Below are 20191 nucleotides of genomic sequence, written 5' to 3'. Positions count from 1 at the left end.
GCTTAGGCTCGTTGGAAAGAAGAGAACAGAAATTCTTGCTCTATTCAAATCCCCGGATCTGCACCCTTTCGTTAGCCTGCGACCCTGTTACAATCGTTAGTGAAGAGCAGTTTGAAGTCGCTGATGCGATTGCGCAACGCGGCTCAGAACGGTTTCCGATGGCCGGATGGCCGGTAATGCAATTTAAATGAATTTCTAATACTATTTAGTTCGGAAATGAATTTATCTTGTCCGCCAAATTCCGATAACGATCATCAAAGTAATGCAAAAGCGTTTTACTCGTAGAGTTGATCACGCACAACACTCAGGCGAGATCGTTATAGGGAAGAGTGCTTGGATGCGATCTTCATGAGTCTGCGACCCTGTTACGATCGTTAGGCAAAAACAGCTTCAATTTGCTTCCGCGATTAGGAGGAAAACGCAGATCCGCACAACTTTCGAAAGCTTTACTACGTGTGGAATTTCTGCTCCATCTGTTCTGTGACTTAGAAACAGGCGTTTTTCGTGATCGCTCGTGGTGTCTTTAGACGTAACATAAACTGTTAGAGTTGCCGGATAATAAGAAAAAAGGACCATTCATTCACTAAAAAACTTTTGTATTTCTCTCGGCTTTGCAGGAAACAAAATAGGAATCGATATTAACACATCCTTTGACATAATAACCCAATCGCACTAAATAAATACTAATATTGCGCTTCAGCTGACGGCAGTGGAGCTAAACGTTTGCCGTTGTACCAACTCCCGGAACACGCCACCTTCGGTGGCCATCAGCTGATCGTAATTACCCTGCTCCACGATCCGACCGTCCTGCAGCACCGCTATGTTGGTCGCATTCCGAATCGTGCTTAGCCGGTGCGCTATCGTCAACACGGTACGGTTCTTCGTTAACCTCTCCAGGGCATTTTGTATCAGCTCTTCCGACACCGCATCCAATGCGCTTGTGGCCTCATCGAGAATAAGAATTTTCGGATTCTAACAGGAAGAAGGAAACAGAATAGATGAGCCGAACCAAACCTGCCGTAGGTCGGTCGTGCTTTAGCTTACTCTTATGATCGCCCGCGCGATGGCCACCCGTTGCTTCTGGCCACCGCTAAGCATTACACCACGCTGTCCAACGAGCGTGTTCAGTCCGTCCGGGAATCCACGCACAAATTCGTCCACGTGCGCCTCACGTACCACACGCTCGAACTGACTTTCGGAGATCTTTTCGCCCATGTTTAGTCCGTACAGAATGTTTTCCCGTACGGTGCCACTAAATAGGATCGGTTCCTACGACACAAAAAAAAAATCCAAATTAACCGTTTTCGTGCGATAGCAATGAGCATGATGGCGCTTACTTGATTAACAGCGGCAATGTACCGCCGCAGCGATGTTGGATTCAGTTCGCGCAAATCGGTTCCATCCAGCAGTACGGAGCCCTGCACCGGATCGTACAACCTGCAATCGATATCGTGTTCCGTGAAGCGTACAGTTCGCAACATTACTTTTGTTCCCTGATTACCGTAGCACTAGAGATGCGATAGTCGACTTTCCCGAGCCACTGCGGCCTACAACGGCCGTCGTGGTGCCAGGTTCAATCGTCAGATTGGCTCCACTCAAAATGGCAGCATCCGGTCGGGAAGGATACCGAAATACGACATCGTTAAACCGTATTTCGCCGGCCGGTGGGTTAAGTAGTTTGGTTCCTCCTTCAAAGGAAACAAAGTTTTAGCACCATGTGATAAAATCAGGTACTTGCAATTAACAGCTCCTCCTTACCCTCGATCGGGATCGTGTATTTACGATCGATGATCTCCCAGAGCCGGCTCGCCGACCCCACGCCTTTGTTGAGTTCCGTGTAGAAATTGCTGAGACCACCAATCGAGATGGCAGTGTAGCCGGCGTACAGGATGAACGAAGTAAGGGCCCCAATTGTCATTTCTGCATTGTTCACCATCGTACCGCCATAGTAGAGCACCGAAAGGATGATGATATTTCCCGAAAGACCCGTCTATGGTGAAAGCGAAGGTAAACATTAGGAATGTGGAATTTAGACCTAGCACAAACAGCGGTTTGAGACATTACCATTCCATAAAATGTTGCCCGAGCCCGAGTTTCCCGATAGCCAATGTTGAGAGCGTCCATCAGCTGCTCGGAAAACAGTTGCTTCTCGAAGCGCTCCTTGCAGAACATCTTCACCGTTTTCACGTTTCCCAGCCGCTCTTCACCAACCTTCATAATCTCGGCGTACTTGTCCGTGAGCTCGCGGGTTATGTTACGGACGTACCTTCCGTAAACGACTGCTCCGCCGGCCACCACCGGGACGATGCACGTGCCAACCAGGGCAAGATGGGGCGACGTGTAGACCATCATGCCCGACCCGGCCAATATCATCGCGGTCGAGCGCAACCCATCGGACAGGTTCATGCTGAGCGAATTGCCCACCATATAGGTGTCCGCGGATAACCGATTGACCAGTTCCCCGGTGCCTTTCCGATCGAACCAACCGGACTCCTGGTTCAACATCGAGCTGTACACCTTCGCACGGATGGCGTTCGTTATTCGCAGCGCTGAAAAAACGGGGACACCAAGGTAAGCACCAACATTCCGAGGAGGACGGTCCAATGCGGAAGGTAAACCTACAAGCATTGCTAAACAAATAGACGCGCGCAAAGTTGGCCAGTCCGCCGAGAAGAAACACTCCGCCCAACACCAGACACAGCTTATCGAGCTGTTCCTTCGCTATGCCCGTTTCGGTAGACCCGGCAAAGATCACGTCCAGAATTTTGCCCATCGCGAACGGGACGGACATGGTGATTGCGGACGAAATTATCAAGCAACCGATGCCTCCTGCGGGTGAGCGAATAAAAACATAGGACAACATTAGTTTCGGAATTCGGCAGACCGTAAGGCTCTTATCGCACCCTCCCGGGGGTCTGCGATCTTCTTCACTAGCCTGCGATGTGCCATTGCTCCGATTTCGCAAAGCCCAGCAAACGTTTCACGTCCGACGATCGTAACTGCAGCTTCTTGGACTGTTTCGCAACACTGTCCTCCTCCTCCTTCGTGTTGGGCGGTGCTCGGGTCAACTCAGCTGCAGTTTTACTTTCATTGCTGCTGCTCGAGAACTGGCGAAGTGCTGGTCGATCGCTGGGTATCAGCTGTCGATTACGAAATCTTTCCTCTCCAAGCGCCGATCGTCGTGAGTCGTGCGGTGCCAAACATTCTCCGTAGCACCTGAAACCATTGCTAAGGCAAGACAGTTGACGCACCGAACGATAGGATAGTGTTCTAATTTCACTCCGTTTGAGAAGGTTTATAAACATCTTGCTTTCACTGTTATCGCACACCACCGGCCAACACGATCACGAGCATCGCTCACAATCAGCTGTTTTCAGAATGTTTCGCAAACGACTGACTGCTGTCGAATGGCAATCCAGCGTAAACATTGCATCGACGAAACTTTGCTTGGCAACACTGTCAACTGTCAAAACAGCTGATGCGACGGCACGACAGCACCAGCTTCTTTTTGTAGCACCAACTATTCGGAAGGAGCAAAACGAGAGAAGGCAAATGATGGGCTCAAGGAAAAGGGAAAACTTATGCAAAAGTGTGGCGAAAATAGAACATAAAAAACGGGATGCTCATGCACTGATTTTATTGAAATGGAAAAATATTTATTCGATTGCAAATCGGAAAAACTCACCCAAAATACATTATAATCATGCATTTCCATGATGGATGGAGATAGATTGCTTCATAATCAAATTAGCTAAATCGATACAAAACTTACGACCGACGCCAGCCATCCGATCGGAGTTCCCTCCTTCGATCCGGTGAAAGATTAGCTGTGAAACCACACGCCTTTCACGACGAATGGACCACGGCCAGATGTTGCTAACGATGCTTGGTGGTAGCGAAAAGTTTTCAGCAGATGACGATGTCTTCGAAACGGTTTTTTGCACATGTTTACCTCCGGCAAGAAGGATGTTTCCGTCGATGGACGACGGCCGCCGGATGTTTTGTGGGAGTTAATTTAAATAAATGGCGCAAACTCTGACAGTTAAGAGGAAATTGATATTAGGTTTCGCGGGAACTTTACGAATGAAATCTAACTGCCATAAAATGTTATTATGATGTCGGCCATATTTTATTTGCATCAACGAATGAAAATGTCTTCATAGCAAAGGAGGATTTTGGGAGAATTTCAAACGACAAGCTAAACATGCCTACAGCTTTTAAAGAAACGCCTTCAGCCGCTTATGTTTTCGGAAATTTTAGGCGGAAGCTGACCGCTTTTAAATAAAAGGTTCTTCCAGGCACGTGTCGCAACAAAGTGAAATATATATGCTTACGTGTTGTACTCACTTTTGTACTTTTCTTACGGTAATTTTATTCCTTTCAAATGGGTTTACGTTCGTCGATGCTACAACATTTGTCCATCGTAATCACGGCATGCACCACTTGCCACAATACACCCCACATGTTGTGGTTCGCCTTATAGTTCCTTGCCTTCATAAATCTTATTCTGCGTTGTATATGTATATATGTATATAATATGATTATACAGGTCATAGTAAAAATATGTTTTCTCCCATGTTTTTCTTCTTTTGTTTCCATGCCGATGAATTAGTTTTAACCCCTGTTGTTTCTTCTTTTTCTAGGTAGCTTTAGCCGTTCCGAGCCATAGAGTTCGTATCCCGCGCCACCGATGGCCTCACAAAGCAGTAGAGCTGTAGTTCCGTAGGCGACGGAATTGGTTCTGATTCTAGTTCGCTGACTAAACTGTCCATTGCTAGTGGCTAGCTACTGAGTATGAGAAACGCAACGACCGGTTTGAATAAGAGCAGCAGTACTATCATCATAACACAACTCAATCCAGATAAACAATTACTAGCGACCGTCGATCCTCTAGCGATGCGCCTAAGTTTGGTTGTTTAATTTGAACACTGTTAAACTATTCGGTACGATTGCGATTGGTCGTCTTTTGCCGCAATTGGAGAGAAAAAGTCCTTACAGATTTGATTCGAAGCGCAAACACTTTCAACATTCCACCATGTGGGGTGGACCCCTCGTAAGTAAGCAAACTCTGTAGTTACTCTTATCGTATAATTGTTCGGAAACTTATTGCTCAATCGGTAGCGATAGGGACAAAAATTAACGATCTAACATTGTAACTTAAGCCGATGAAAGTGTGTTGATTGGTATACAATTATACAAACGCAAACGTGCATGTCCTGCGATGGTTCAATGCGAGTTGAGCAGGGAGAGGCCTTAGTTTACGGATTGAAATATGACGCAAAAGGGTTCGGTGCCTTACTGTGCAACGAGGTTGTAGGTGCCCGTTCCTCGTACAATTCTTACGCATTTCTAATGCCATTCCCAAACTCTAAACTTCAGTCACGCAGGGCGTGTGTTATCGCTTCGAATGTTCGACGAGTGTGGATGATGGTGTAGTAAAAGGAATTGCTTATCTATTACGATTGCTATTCTGTTATTGAATAAAGATGTGGTGGTTCTTTATACCAATGTGCTGTACTGTACACCTAACTTAACGCTGTGATCACTAAATAGTAATAAATTAAATGTAACGAACGAACTGTACACACGCGTTGCCTGGTTTATTTAGTGAGTCAGTTAAGATCTTCTACAGCGGGTGGGACTCGCCTTGTCACTTTCTGCCATGCACACATAGCGCGCGCGATACAAAACACCTTACTCTTATCCTTTCTTCCAATGACTGTATTCCAGAGTTCAACCAAACCAGTCAAATGTTTGTCAACACAATAAACACATTATGAACCAAGTAGCAGTTTACTGCAGTGACGCGGAAGGAGGCTTGGTTGAGGTCCAATTTAAACCCCGAACGCGATTCCGCTGGATATCGGCGTCCATTCGTGGAGTGGAATGTGTGAATTAGTGGGCCTTCGAGAAGTCTCATTGAACGATATGTGTAGTTTTCGCGCCAACCTATCCTCTCACTGCTCACTGCACTCTTCCGTTTTCTTCGGTAATATATTACAATGCTCATTCCGCGAGCCACATTACGCCCCGGGTTTACTGGTGGCATAAACAAGGAGATAAGGGGGCCATCCGATCAATCTTCATAGTCCCAAAGCAAACCTATCCGTGAACCAGTGAAAGATGTATATCAATTGGCGTGTGCATTTGAGAAACGGTGCGGGCAACTTGCGTCCAAACGCAATGACTAGAGGAAAACTTTAAGAAGATATTTTAGAAAAGAAAGAAAATGAGTGGGAAAAAGAGCAATTAAACAAAAGTAGGAACATGTAGATTGAATTATTCCTTAACCGCACTTCAACTTCCGTGAATAGTTTCTGATTTCTAATTTCACATCCTGACCATTCCGTGGTCTGTTTTGTGTTCCTTTTTCGTAACCTATTATCAGGTAGGCCAGTATAAAGATACCGTCGTTTTGTTGTGGTGTATTACGATGCTCAGGGAACTAACTCTTTTGTTAGACCCTAACACGCGCTGGGGGGTAAACATGACTCGCCGCCTTGTTATGCTTTTTCTCTTTTCGTTTTTCTATTTTTGTTTCTAAAAGAAAAATGTTCAATTAAACTTACTATAATACAATCAGTACTCCTTCTCGTCGTTCAGCATTTTTTCGCCCCACCAAGTTCCGTTGTGGGGGAAGCGCGCGTATGAGAACTGTCTGTACACACCCCATTCGTAGTGCACGCCCCAACCGACTGACCGACCGACCGACGGGACTCGCCCGCCTTTTTCCCTGCCACTTGTTTTCTCTTTAGGCACTGTTTTGGTCCTCGTTCGAGGAAACGCGGGACATTGATCTTTGTTTCTGTTGTGGTATCACAGTTAATGATTTTGGTATCTTCGAAAGCAGCTGAGCGGCCGAATTATCGATCGTGGTGCTGCTGCTGCCCAACCCGGTCGTCCCTGCCATCCCGGCGGCTGCGGCGGCCGCCACGAACGCATGCAGTTGAGCCTGCGACACCAGGTTGCCACTTTTCAGTAGCTGCTCAATCGGATTATTGCTGGTCGCCACCGGTGCCGCCGTTCCGGAGTTTAGCGTGAGCTGTACGTTGCTGCTGCCGCTGCTCATAAGCGACGGTGACGGTGTCGAGGTCAGCATTAACGACGACGTGACGGAACTATTGGAGACGGGTGAGGAGGTGGCCACACCGGAGGCCGCCGAGTACGCGGCCGACGGAAGCGTGATCGTGTTGGCCGTAATTGTCATCGGGTACACGGTGGTACTGTTGGGCAGTGACAGCGGTTTCGGTGCGGCGCTGTTCATTTTCGTAAGGCTGTTAATATTGTTATTGTTGCTGGCTGAAGTAGTAGTAGTCATGGTTACCGTAAGGCTGCTGCTTTTGTGTGACCCGGCCGTCGTACCGAGCTTGGTGGTCCCCCCGGCGCTCGTCGTGCCGATGATTGGGATCAGTGAATTTTGCTCGAAAATTTGATTCGGAATCTGCACCATTTTCGCCGTGGCCACCGGTTGGCTAACCGTGGTCGCTGTCCCGTCCGAAATGGTCGTACTTAAACGCAGGCTAGGAAGCGCCGAAGGTGAAATGGATGACGAAGCGTGTTTCGTTGTGGGCTGCGGCTGTGGCTGCTGCAGCCCTGGGCGCTTGTTGCCCGACAGTAGCAAGTTTTGCTGCTGCTGAAAAAGCTTCTCCCGTCGCAGGATGCACATTCGGTTGTAGTCGTTGATCGAAATGTGGTACGGCTTGCCGCCCGACATTACCTGCACCAGCTTCGGGAGCAACCGACCGTCGGCCGTCTTGTACTGCGGGCCCGCTTTCAGGCTCTCCGTTACGCCCGGTGCGATCGGGAGAAGCGTCGGGCGCCACGGCGGTGACGATTTGCGGCGCTCCGCTTCCGTTAGCTGGTCCGGCATTTGAATGATTTCCTTCGCAGCGGCACTCGACCCATCTGCGGTGCCCGCGACGGGTGGCGATTGCTTTGAAGCGATATGGCTCACCGCAGGCACCAGTGCCTGCGGCTGTGCTGGTTGCTGTTGCAACAGTGACTGCGATGATGTTGGTTGCAGAAGCGATTGCTGTTGCGGTGGAAGTGGCGCAAAACGAGCCACCGGAATGGTGGTGATCGTAACGTTCGGCTTGCGATTGATGCTAATCAGCTCCGGTGGCATGGACGAAGGAGAAAGCTTCGAGGGATCGTCTAGTTTGGCCACCTTCGCAACAGGCATGGGGGTCACCACCGCTGCAAGGGACGGTGGCGGCGCAAGCGACTTGCTTTCGTTCGAAAGTTTACGCTTTAAACTACTTGCGGCCGTATGGTGGTCGCTGCTGCTGCCGCCACTGCTCAGGTGAAGGTTGTTCGATTTCAGCAAACTAATCGGTGCCGCCGTTGACGAACCATCCACCACACTGGGGCCACCGGCCGCACTCGTTGCTGTCGCCTTCGGCCGTACACGGGATGCCGGCACAATGGTGATGGTTGCGTTGCTAAACTGTTGCATAATGTTGGTAGCCTTGTCGAGCTGAACCGGCAGAACGACGGATGTCGAAGGGGTCAGTGAAGCGAGTGCCGGCGGTGACGATGGAGTCGGTTTGTTGTCGTACGAGCGTAACCGGTTCTGCATCGCTTCCGCGTAGCTCGTGGCGCTGGTTTTGGCCTGCGGCGACAGGACCAGCTCCCCGTTGCGGAAGTAGCGCTCGAGCAGTATCAGATGGCGCAGGAAGCTCGACTGATTGCCGTACGGTTCCTGCAGCTCCTCCCACAACGCTCGCGTACTATCGTCGTACTGGATGGTGGCCGTGGCCTTGGTCCAACCCTCCGGTGTGCGTGTCGACGACGAGCTGAACGGAATGTTCACGTGAATGCCCAGCTCCTCCTCGCCCGGGAACAGTTCACGCATCGAAATGTTTGGATTCGATTTCAGCACCTTCGTCATGTCGATATTGTCGTCATCCCGTGGTGCCGACGGCGGCGCCTGGTGCTGGTTGATGCAGCCGGTGGCAGAGGACAAACTTTTCGTCGTCGGTGTGATGGTGATCTCGCCCAGGTCGCCCATTTGTGTTGCCCCATTGTTCTCGACGATGCTCACATCCGGCGATTTTCTCGAGTTCACACGCCGCTGCAACGACACGGAACTGTCGCCTATTGAGAACAGATCGGACACTGATTGGAACGTTTGGTGGTCCACCACCGGCTGCGAAGGGCACTCCCGGACGTCCTCTTCTTCGTCTTCCGCCTCCTCGTCGTCACCGTCCGAAATAACAATGTCCACGGTCGCCGGTTGCCGGGCGGCGGCACACGCAGACGCGTTCATCAGCGCAAACGATGGATCAACGTGTTGCACCATCTCGACTTCCTCCTCCTGTGACTCGCTGTTCCGGTTCCGTGTATTGTACAATCTGTAAAGGAACGGTCCAAAACGGTGTTTGTGTGTGCTGTTAGTGGGGAGTGGTCCAACAAGAAACTGATTTGGCAATGGAGACGCCCGGTCATTCAGTTACTTTCGTCGTTCTGGGAGAGTTTGTGGAAGAATTGCGGCCATTGTTTCCAAAGACTACCCGAAACGAAACACCGACCCGTCCCAATTCGGCACTGTAAATTACTCGAACGGGGTTTGAATGAAACTATTCCCGGAGTCTCACAGAACCGACCGGAAATAACTAACTAATGACCGGCCCGTCGCCAACACCCGCCGTCGCTGTTCCCGGTTCAACTGACACTTACCTTCGATTGTAGCTCTTAATAAATTGAGCCTTTTGGGATTTGGCATCCGGTGGCTTAAGCAATAGATTAGCATAATATTTACATAATTTACACACGACCAGCTCCGAACTGCTCAGCCTCAGGCCCGGTATGCCCTGCTCCTGGATCAGGCGCTCTAATTGTGAAATATTCTGTCGAGAAAAGAGGAAGGTGTGGTAAAAAGAACGGTTAAACCGGTTGGAACGCCCCAGAAGCGATTGGAGATTTTTGGGTAGGAAACGGGAAGCGTTGACGAAGAAACCGCACACTGACACCGGCAACCACCAGCACGGAGGAAGAAAGTAACATCGCGTCCCAAGAAACCCGACACATCGAATGATGTCTTTACTGCCGGAGACCGAATGGCCAACGACAAGTTCTACGAGCTCCCCAAACCAAGGAGCTTGGCCAAAAATTTATAGTCATTTATTTCCGGCCCGGGAAAACCCATCTACACGCCGTGTCTTTGGGGTGCTGCGCCAAGATGTGGGGTTGTCACTCGTATTCCGGGAATGGGCGGATTGGGGAGTATGGAAGGGATGCTGGCTCCTGCCGACAACTTACATTATACACATGGTACACGTGGTTCCGCTGGAGCGGTTTCGTACACATGGCGCATATCATCAGGTGGCCGATCTGCTCGTAGTGCTTGTTACAGATGAAGATACTTTCGGCGGTCGCTTTGGTCGCCTGCTCGAGATTAATGTCCAGGTGTTTGCAAATTTTGCGCTTCATCTTCAGCACCCACTTCCGGCGCAGGGACTGCACGGTGTTTGCGGTACACTGCCGGACGGCGCAGTTTTCGCGCACCTTACCACCGCTGCCATCATCGATCACCGAGTGTGGCGGGTGTTGCTGCTGCTGCTGCTGCTGTTGGCCGGCGATGCTCGTCGAACCGTCCTTGTTGGTGGTCACTTTGATCACAATCGGAGAGACGGTCGTCTGAGAGGCGGGGCCAGTAGCGCCACTAGTCGAGGACGATGACGCAGGCGTGGTGGCGGCGGTGGCAGTAGTAACCTTTTTCTTTTGCGATGGGCAATTCGCTTTGCGGTCCACGTGCCGGAAGCACGCATCGCACAGGCAGCTGTCGAGCGAGATTTTGGATTCAACTACGGAAAGGTGACCGGAAAAGAACAGACAATAAGTGTAATTAATAATGATGTGGAAGCGAATATGAATAAACATTTGCGCCTACAATAGTTGAAGCTGTAATATGCAACTGTAAAGACACACGTACCAAGTAAAATCTTCTGCTGTCGCTCGGTCGACTTAAGGGCAGCAATGTGACAGGGCGTATCGAACAGACCGAACTTGCCACCACAGTAAAAGCACTGATCCTGGCATAGGCGTTCCGGGTGCACGTTGAACGATGAAGCCTTCTCCGGGATAACCAACGACGTCTGTATTGCCTCCTTCGACGACGAGGGCTCTCCACTAACAGCGTCCGCTGGACCAACACCATCTGTAAGAGACGACGTAAATTGAAAAAATCAGATCGAACTATTCGAAGCGATTAAAAATTAATTTACGCCTAACAATATGGAGCTGCCGGTCGCTTGGTTTGTAACAAGTAGCAGGGTACTAATTTCCTTCCAAATTTTACTCAACCAATTTACCGCAGTTCCATCGCTGCGCTTCCGTCCGCCGTTCAAGCGCTTCCGGTAAGTGTTAAAAAGGTGTCATCAGCGTAACGGAATAATCAACAAATCATCACCCAGAACAGCGAGCCGGGTGAGAGGGCCCATATTCGATGCGCCTTCTCTTTCTGTCCCCCTCGGGATGATGAGGAGGTGTTGGGGCCGCACCCCACCGAAGGGTCGATCCACAAAGGGGCCAACGGGCCGGCCCCATTCGCTGTCGGTCAACATTTGCTTTCAACCCACGCTGCTCCCCACGAGCAGGAAAAAAGGCAGGAACGTTATACCCTCATTAGAATTCACCTCCCTGCGTCGGAAATTAACTTCATCTCTCCCCCGAGTGGCCGGTCCACTCATTATGCCTCGCGTGATGAAGATGACGATGGCCACCCCTGGCAGCTAAACTCTCCTCATGGTTTGATTTCCTTCTTTTGCCATCGACAGAAATCGAGCCAATTGTACCGATTTTCAGCGAGACAGAGGACCAGGAAGCGTGATCAGAAATCGAAGAAAAGGTCAACTTTTAATACGCCATAAATTCAATATTTTGATAGGAAACAATGGCTGCGGCTAGCCAGCTTACGGTCTTCCGGCCAACGGAACGCGTTCAAATATCTCTCAGGGGAGTTTCGTTTCATTTTCGGCCGCCCTACGAAAGATAACTTACAAATCCGACCAAATGGGAACCCAGGCAACGGGCGCAACGGACAATAAAAGCACGCCATCGAATGTTGACAAGCATATTTTTGACCATTGTTTCTCCCCGTCGTGTGCCAATAATCTGACCCGGCCCACCCTCTCCGCTTCGTTGGCAGTTTGGAAGTTTCATTTGCTAAAATAATCAACCCGGCTCACGGGACGACAACGAGGACACTGTCTGTTTTTCTTGGAGGGGGTGCAGCAGCAAAGCATCTTCTCGCGGGCGGCGCGCGACTGTCCTTTTATTCATTCGCCTTCGCCATGGTCCTTCGTTCGGTGTCACTTGCTTCCTGCAAACGATGCCGGCGCGTCAATATTCATCATCTTCTTTCGCTGCTGCAGAAGCCCACCACGACCGGTTCCTCTGATGGGATTCTGATTCTCTTGGGCACAAGGATAAGCACAAGAGCAAAAAGGGAAGGGACATTTTTTCCCATTCCAGGGGGCGCGAGCGCGGTGTAGTCACGGCGGGACCGTTAAGCGATGTTTTAATTACATTACACAGCATTCGCGGGCGCAACGTTTTTACGACAACAATTTTAATTATTATCGCTACTGCGAATGGCATAATAAGGGACCCTCTGGAGCTGGAGCGAGACAATCATTGACAACATTTAAATCTCTCTATTTACGCGTGTTATGCTTCGGGAGGTTCGGGCAAGAGGCTCGCGGCGCAGCATGCCTTGGGGAGATGATGTTCAATAAAGTATCTCGAAGCAGGGATTTTACGAGCGTTCTTATGGGACGGTGACGAATGAATCGCGCTCTTCACCTCGAGTAAGCCATGGATCGAGGCTATTAACTCCTGTGCGTGGTGCGTGAATATCTTTATGGATAAATTCAGTTTTTGACGATTTATGCATCTACTGAAAATGTGGGAAACAAAATCCATTACTAGAGTAAGGTAAAGAAGCACTCCTTTTATTAATCTTCCTTTCACTGTAGAATGAATCAAACTTTTTGTTACCCTGACGGTACAAAGCCAGTTGAGCCGATTGGCAAAGTGAAACACCATGCGTCTCCATCGCTGCAAATTTTCAATCTTGCGCCCGGAAATATAAGTAACTTGGAATGTATTGGAATGAACAGGGTTCAAAGCGCTCAATTATTAGCCGTACAACAACTGTACTCCACAACGATTGAAGTTCACGAATAACTGTCAGCAATTCAAGACAGTACCGAATTTTAGGTACGATGTAACTAAATCATTTCTCATCAGCCACCAACAGGATTACTAGATTGCTTCTGTTGAGACATCATTCCACGACGACTACAGTCCGTTACAAAAAACAATTGACTTCAAATTAGTCGCTCTCTAATCAACTTCTCATGTGTGAACTTTGAAAAGATTACCATTTTATGCAAATCTATTTTCTTTCTCGTTAGAGAAATACTACCCCAGAGAAACCCCGGCATTAGGGGTAAACGTAAGTATGATCCGTGTGCAATTAAAAAGTGTCACCCTCGACACACAGACCCAGCGACAGGTAGCATCATAATCCGTCAGATGGTGCAGATTCCGTCGTCGAAAAACAATCAAACAACCCCACACACAAAGGTGCATAATCTTGCTTTTGTTCCGTTCGAGCAATCCAACGATGTAACATAGGGGGCCCAGGGCAATTCGAAAGAACTAGACACACCAAATTCGGGGGACGCCGATGGAACGAGGGGACTCATACAATCCTATCCAAACACTTTCCACCGGCCGCTACGGGTTGTTTTTGTATGTTCCGTTCGGCTCCCACAGACTTCCTGTACCGAATGTGTAGGACCAGTCGGACCGGGTCAACATATTACAATTGTAATAACAAACCCCCGCCGTCATGTGACATTGGATTGGATGTTCCGTTTGCCGGAAACATTGGTGGCCAAATGAAACACACTTTCTTCGGACCATACTCTCTTTCTCTCAAGAGCAAGTGGATTGTGTCCTTCTGGATAGCGAAGAATCATGTTAAGCGACGATTTCCTTACGTCTACCACTTACCGGTGGTGTGTGATCGACTGTGACTTTTCCTTCCACCCTCTCCGCGGTGAGTGTGTCCATCGGAGGAATTGGACGAGTGGTGGTCAGCCTGCAAAGGAAAAGTTAAAAAAAAGCTAGAATCAATCTCCCAAGCAACAGGTTCGTGTTCCCACGCGCGGCTACTCTGGCCGGTTGTCGCAAATTGCAAATAAGTCAGTGGATCGATCGAAGATCGTGCCGAAGAAGGAGAGAGAGAGGTCAGAGAGGAGGGAACACAAAACATAAGAAACTTAAAAAGAAGGAACTGAAGGTGCGGTGAAAAACCCCAAAAACGCGCAAGAGCCCGGTTCGGGTAGAGTGTCCTCGGTTAAGCTCACCTCGTTACTGTGGATCGTGTAGAAGTCTTGTCCGCCGCCGTTGTTCGGACCACCGTCGGTGACGTAGCCGCTGGCAGAACCGGAACCACCGTTGCTAACGTGGTGGTTCGCAGTGCCGGAGAATCCGCTGCTGTTGCTGCCGCTGCCGCCACCGTGGGATGAGTTGCGTCGGGTGGCACCGCTGCCACCGCCTCCGCTGCCTTTGCCCTTTCCCTTCTGAAACGTCATCTTCAGGGGCATCCGTTGCTGTTTGCGCTTCTCGCTACCGCGCGCCCCACCGGAGCCGCCCTTCATCAGTACGGTTTTCATCGAAACCGTGTACTCATCCTTCGAGCTGCGCGTTGATTTATTGCCACTTCGACCGCCGCCACCACTGCCGCTGCCGGCCGCAGATTGGCTGATGGCCGCCGCCAGCCATCCGTCCCTGCCGGCCACCGTGTGGCCATCGTCGCGCATCATATCGGCCGCCGACGGTGAGGTGGACACAGGCGCCGGAGCCGCAGGTTTCTGTTCCGCTCGCCGTTGTTTTTCTTCGCACGCCGCCCGAATCGTTAGCAGGCCAAGGTGCTTCAGGTGGGATTCCTTCTGTTTCGCCACGTCATCGGATTCCTCTAGGAGTCCGGCGGCCGACGGAGATGTGGCCGCCGGTTCCGCCGGCAGCTGGGCCACCACTTCCGGGGTGCGTTTGCGGCTGCTGCTGCCGCCGGTCAGAAGCTCCTTCGGGTCTTCATCCGACGCGCCGCCACCGCTGCTGCTTTCGATTTTGATTATACTCGACGACGACGACAACGAAAGCGACAACTTGTTGCCGCTCCCGTTGAGCGTCTTCGTCACGGTTACGGCAGCGGCGGCCGCTTCACTCTTGGAAATGATCTGCAACGGTGACTCGACGGAATCGCCGGACCCCTTGGTGGTGTCCGGCTTGGTCGGTTTCTCATCCTTCGCCGCCGGACCAATGGTTGGCGGTGGCGACGGCGACGCCGACGACTCCTTCTTGAGCGGCACTATTTCCAGCTTTGCGGCCGCCTTTGGCTTTTGGGTCGCCGCTGGCTCCTTATCTTCGTCCTTGACGGTTGTCGGGGTGGCTTCGTTGTTGTCCTTCTTGACAATCGTGATGGCCGGTAAATTGAGCGCCCCGAGCGAGATAAGCGTAGCAGCGGCGGGCACCGGAGTCGGACTGTCGCCTTCTGGTTTCCGTTCGCCTTCGCCATCGCCACTTATCGGGCTCGATGGATGGCTACCAGCGTTCGATGCTCGCCCGTCTTCCACCACCAGCGCTCCATTTTCCACCGGTTTCCGTTCGTGCAGAAGCAAACGCTTCTCCGCTTCCAACCGCTCGGCCCGCCGCTTCTCCTCGCGCACCTTCTCCTCGACGCGCAGCTTCTCCTGGCGCAGCTTTTCTTCGCGCGTTCTTTCGTCCTCCTTCGGCTTCTCCTTGGCGGTGCGACCCCCCTTCGCGCCCTTGCCGTTCCCGTGCGACCCTTGCGGGGTGCCTCCGGCCTTTGCCTTCGGTGGGGCGGCGGCTCCTGGGGTCGCGCTTGCTTTCGCGCCGCCTGTACGGGCTGCCGACGCTGCCGCCGCAGCTCCTGTTTGATGGCCGCTGCTGCTGGAGCACGATTTTTCGCTTCCACTACTGTCACCGTTCGCCCTCGGGGACTGTGAACCACCGCGGTGATGTTTATCGCCGGAACTGCCGGGTTGAGTTGCCGTTTTTGAAACGTTTTCAGTCTTCGTATCGCCGCTACCGCCAGCTTCCTGATCGGACTTGTCCGTCACATCGTCGTCGTCGTCCTCACCGTCGTCAATAACGACCACCGGCGGGGTGGTGGTGGTGGTGGTATCAGCCACCCGTGCCGGGGCCGACGGTGAAGCAGCAACATCCTCCACCGTTTCAGTCTTTGATGACGCCACCATCACCGGTGACGGTACATCCACAATGGCCACGTCCTCTTCCTCGGCCACTGAGGGGGATGATGAGCGCTGCACGGTCACTGCTGGGCCATTCGGGATCGGATCCATCGCTGCCTCGTCGGGCTGCGGCTGATCTTCATTCGGTTCACTAACACCACCAGCATCGAGATCGTGATCCTGCTCCATCACGTCACTGTTTTTCGTCACCACCACCTCTTGATCATCACCTCCGTTGCTGTGCTCCTCGACTACTACTACGGCGATCGGTTGATCGTCATCGATGATCATGGGATCATCATCATGGGCCGCCACCTGCACTTCGACAACATCGTCGTGCTCGTCTAGATCTTCCGGCGCTAGATCGACGATCATTTTGTCCTCTTTCTCCTCACTTCCCTCCTCCTGCTCCTCATGTGCCTTCTCCTTGCCCTGCTCTCGTTCCTCTGTCTCCTTCTCCGGATCTTTACGATCCACTGCCGGCAGTTCAGTGTCAAGATCATCATCTTCATCATCATCATCGTCACCACCACCACCACCACTAGCAACAACAACACTGGGTAGCTCCTGCTCTCGTTTTGCGTCCACTTCCTCCTCCACCTCGGCTCCCTCCTCGCAAGCACCACCACTACTAACTTCGTCCCCACTAACCTTGTCGTACCAGAAGCGTTCCTGCACGATCTCGCCCAGCTTCGGGTCCTTCTCGATACCGAGATTGTTCTCGAGAAAGGCAGGCTCCCCGTAGCACTCCTTCACGCTCAGCTCCGACACGCCCTCACTGACCAGCTCCGGGCTGAGCGACGACGTGTCCTTTTCTTCCACAAGCTCCACCACGGTGGTACCGCTGGCCACGGTGGCTGTAGCTTCCGGCGGTACATCCTCACCACCACACGGGGTGGATGTGACTGAGTCGTCCGCGACCGCGCCGTCCTTCGGTGCTACTACTCGCCGCTCATCGGTCGTATCAATCGTCAGTGGTCGATCCGCCGGTGCCACAGCCGGTACCGCCACCGGTGACTGTCTGTCCGCCACCGCTTCCAGTGGTTCGCCCATCGCCGAATCGCACCGTTCGGTCGGTTCGACTTTGATCACGATCGTGGCGGCCCCCGGTGGTTTCTGCCGTGGGCTGACAAAGTCTTCCTTGTCCCGTGCCGTACTCTTCCGCTGGCGCATGCTGCGCCGCAGCAGCGTGTTCCCACCTTTCTCGCTCACGACCGGCGATACGACGCCCTTCCGCTCGTTGAACGTCTCCGACATTTTGTCCAACACGAACGACTTGGTTTTCGTGTCCGCATCGATCAGCTCACGCTTGATGTCTAGGCTGGGTGCTACCACCACCGCGGATGCCGCCGTTGCGTCATCGCCGTCATGGTCGCCGCCGTCCTCCGCCATCGGCTCGGCTTGTCGGATCGTGTCGCCGGCGCGTGTTGCTGTCACGGCACCGGACGAACTATCGGGAGATTTGTGGACCTGCGGTTCCGGCTTCCCCCCAGTGGCCGCTTTCCGCTTCGGCACCGGGCTGTCCGAGTTGCGTGGTTTACCATTCCGCAAGCTCGGTGTCGCCGTACGCTGCTCGGTTAGTGCTTCCTCTGATCGCACCGTCGATGGCGCGGGGTCCTTTTTGACCCCCGTCGCGCCCCGCATAGCGCTTGGCCCCGCCGTTACTTTCGTGGCCACCGCGGCAACCAGTGCCCGGCGTGCGACACCACCCTTCCGGCCGAGCACCGGCTTAACGATGATTTTCTTTCCCTTGCGCTTCAGCAGCGTGGTGCGCTTCAGCGCAAGCCCCCGACGATGCTTCCGATCGGTGGTGGCCCGCGTGGAGGTAGTTGATGTGGCGCCACCGATCGCGGCGGCCGGCGATGCCCCGCCGGTAAACTTCTTGGCGGCGATCGCCGCCGCAGCACGCCGCGCACCGATGGCGGGAGATTTGGTTTGATCCTTCAGCAACGATCCACCACCGCCTGCCGACGATGATCCCGCCGCCGCCGCGGCCTGGGTTCGATCCTCGCCACGCTCCAACGAGGACGTCGGGCCGACGGACGTGGAACTCACATCGCCGGACGATGGCGAGGATTCCTCACGCAACGTTCCACCACGCGTCGTCCGTGGTGTCGTGGAAACGACGGCCAACAGTGAACCGCCGCCGTCACCGGTCGTTGGTGTGTCCTCGTGCACCGTCTCGTCACTGGCACCGGCGGCCGTTTGCAGCAGCTGCTTCGACTTTAGCCTGCTCAAGGATCCACGGGTGCTCGATATGCTGCCAACGCTGGCGCTACTGGCACTACTGCCCAGGCCACTGTTACCGCCGCCGCCGGTGCTGTTGTTGCTTGCATTGCCCGTGCTGGCCAGTCGTTTCCGGGTGGACGTCGGTGTTGTTGGAGCGGATACGCTACCACCGCCACCGCTACCACCGACCGTCGTCAACGTCAGTGCGTTGCCCGTCGTCGCAGTGGTAGTAGAACCGGTCACAAGGGTGGTGGTGCTGCCGCCACTGTTTAGATAGCTACCGCTGCCACCGTGCGCACTGCCGAGGGATGGTGTCGGAGAATCGGCTGTCACGGATCGGGCCTTCTTCTCTCTCGTTGCCATCGTAGGCTGGGCGGCTCGCGGATGAAAAGGGCGGGCGGGAGGCCAAGTGAGAGCGAGAGACGACCACCTCACTTTTTTGCGCCCCTCAAAGCCCGGTGCTGCTGCTAGTGGCAGCCGCTCCTCCGCCGCGTACTGATAGCCAAACGGAGCTATTGGTTAAATCTGCAAAAAAAGGGAAAATACAATTAACCTTAACGTCAATCGCGGCTACCTAGCAACGTGTAATGTGAGAGCATATTTGATGTTGGCAACTTTGAAAACAACGGTTTTTCCCACGATCGGTGAAGTTATGCACACCAACCCACATTTATGCGCTTTTACCACCAACAAAGATGGTTACTTCGATGGAAAAGTTGGCACTCATTGCATTTCCCTGCTCGGTTCGAAGGAAAACTGCCGCCAGTGAGTGAGTGGTGCTGCGATGAGCGAATATGTTTTCATGTTAATGGAACGGTTATTTCATTATTTTTTCTTTCCTTCACACACTCTCAAACGATGCTTCCATATATTCCCAACACTCCGCGGGGTGCTAGAAGTTTTGCTAGCGATCGCTCTCATTCGTTTCGTCTTCTTTCGGTTGCCATTCGCTGAGAGCCTGTTGCACCCTAAAAAGCGACGATGCATTCCGTCGACGAGTCGGCGCTGATGACGTCAAAACTGCAATCATTCTCCCCCGGGTTTGCACGGAATATCCTAACGCGCCCATCGAACAGGAAAAAAACCCGGGCCCCTATTACGAAAACATCCCTAAGCACGGACGTCACGAAGTGTATCATTGGCAAAAAGTGGCAAAATTTGCGGATAAGCTCCCAGCGTGCATACTAACATCTCATTGTATACGCACACACACACACTTCCACCGAGTTCGATTGTGTCCGCGAAATACACATTCAAACACACACACACACTCTCGGGCACTGGCACACGCAGTAAGGAGCAACAGCGCAGAAAAGACTAAATTCGCTGACAAACACAACAAAAATACAAGCAAGCTGCTGCTTTTGGCATCAAAAACTACTTTTCCAACTCGCGGCACAGAGTGAGTGAGCAAGAGAGAGCGCCAGAGAGGATCGAGCCGGAGCGACGATGTTGTGTTACCCTGGAGACGGGCAAAAAATCGCTCGGAAGTTTGAGAGCGGCGAGCTTATGCCTGCTCCGAAGAGCAGCGACGGTCGAAAGATCGAGCGGTTGTCAAAAAAGAAGTCCTCGAAGGATAACGTAATCCACCATCCAACCGCCTGCCTGGGGCGCGCCTTCGTCGATCGACGAAACGACACGTCGGTTTTGACAGGAGCATTTGTTGTTGATAACGG

The 20191-nt window shown here is 52.3% G+C and overlaps 2 protein-coding genes across 2 annotated transcripts; both read right to left on the bottom strand.

Annotated features, from left to right (window-relative positions):
• Positions 1-579: 579 nt before the first annotated feature.
• On the bottom strand, positions 580-3372 carry LOC128271450 (ATP-binding cassette sub-family B member 10, mitochondrial). The gene is made up of 8 exons (XM_053008986.1): positions 2936-3372; positions 2623-2829; positions 2065-2549; positions 1759-1990; positions 1502-1688; positions 1338-1437; positions 1045-1269; positions 580-972 (listed from the first exon to the last, which is right to left on the bottom strand). The coding sequence occupies exons 1-8, from the start codon at positions 3303-3305 to the stop codon at positions 697-699; spliced, it is 2082 nt and encodes a 693-aa protein (XP_052864946.1). The 5' UTR covers positions 3306-3372; the 3' UTR covers positions 580-696.
• Positions 3373-6745: 3373 nt separating this feature from the next.
• LOC128269773 (uncharacterized) lies at positions 6746-18878 on the bottom strand. The gene is made up of 8 exons (XM_053007177.1): positions 16844-18878; positions 15181-16762; positions 14379-15132; positions 14023-14110; positions 10934-11158; positions 10261-10805; positions 9679-9848; positions 6746-9353 (listed from the first exon to the last, which is right to left on the bottom strand). The coding sequence occupies exons 1-8, from the start codon at positions 18876-18878 to the stop codon at positions 6752-6754; spliced, it is 8001 nt and encodes a 2666-aa protein (XP_052863137.1). The 3' UTR covers positions 6746-6751.
• Positions 18879-20191: the final 1313 nt, after the last annotated feature.

Source organism: Anopheles cruzii, chromosome 3 (assembly GCF_943734635.1).
Source record: "Anopheles cruzii chromosome 3, idAnoCruzAS_RS32_06, whole genome shotgun sequence".
In the NCBI taxonomy this organism is placed as follows: domain Eukaryota; kingdom Metazoa; phylum Arthropoda; class Insecta; order Diptera; family Culicidae; genus Anopheles; species Anopheles cruzii.
This window is presented reverse-complemented; position numbering and strand designations above follow the sequence as displayed.

Coding starts and splice junctions, on each gene's coding strand:
- LOC128271450 (XM_053008986.1), bottom strand. CDS start 3,305: ATGTTTATAAACCTTCTCAAACGGAGTGAAATTAGAACACTATCCTAT. Junction 1,689..1,758: donor ATACACGATCCCGATCGAGG/GTAAGGAGGAGC, acceptor TTTCCTTTGAAG/GAGGAACCAAACTACTTAAC. Junction 973..1,044: donor TCGCGCGGGCGATCATAAGA/GTAAGCTAAAGC, acceptor TCTTCCTGTTAG/AATCCGAAAATTCTTATTCT.
- LOC128269773 (XM_053007177.1), bottom strand. CDS start 18,878: ATGGCAACGAGAGAGAAGAAGGCCCGATCCGTGACAGCCGATTCTCCG. Junction 11,159..14,022: donor CAGTCGATCACACACCACCG/GTAAGTGGTAGA, acceptor CGTCTCTTACAG/ATGGTGTTGGTCCAGCGGAC. Junction 9,849..10,260: donor ACGTGTACCATGTGTATAAT/GTAAGTTGTCGG, acceptor TTTTCTCGACAG/AATATTTCACAATTAGAGCG.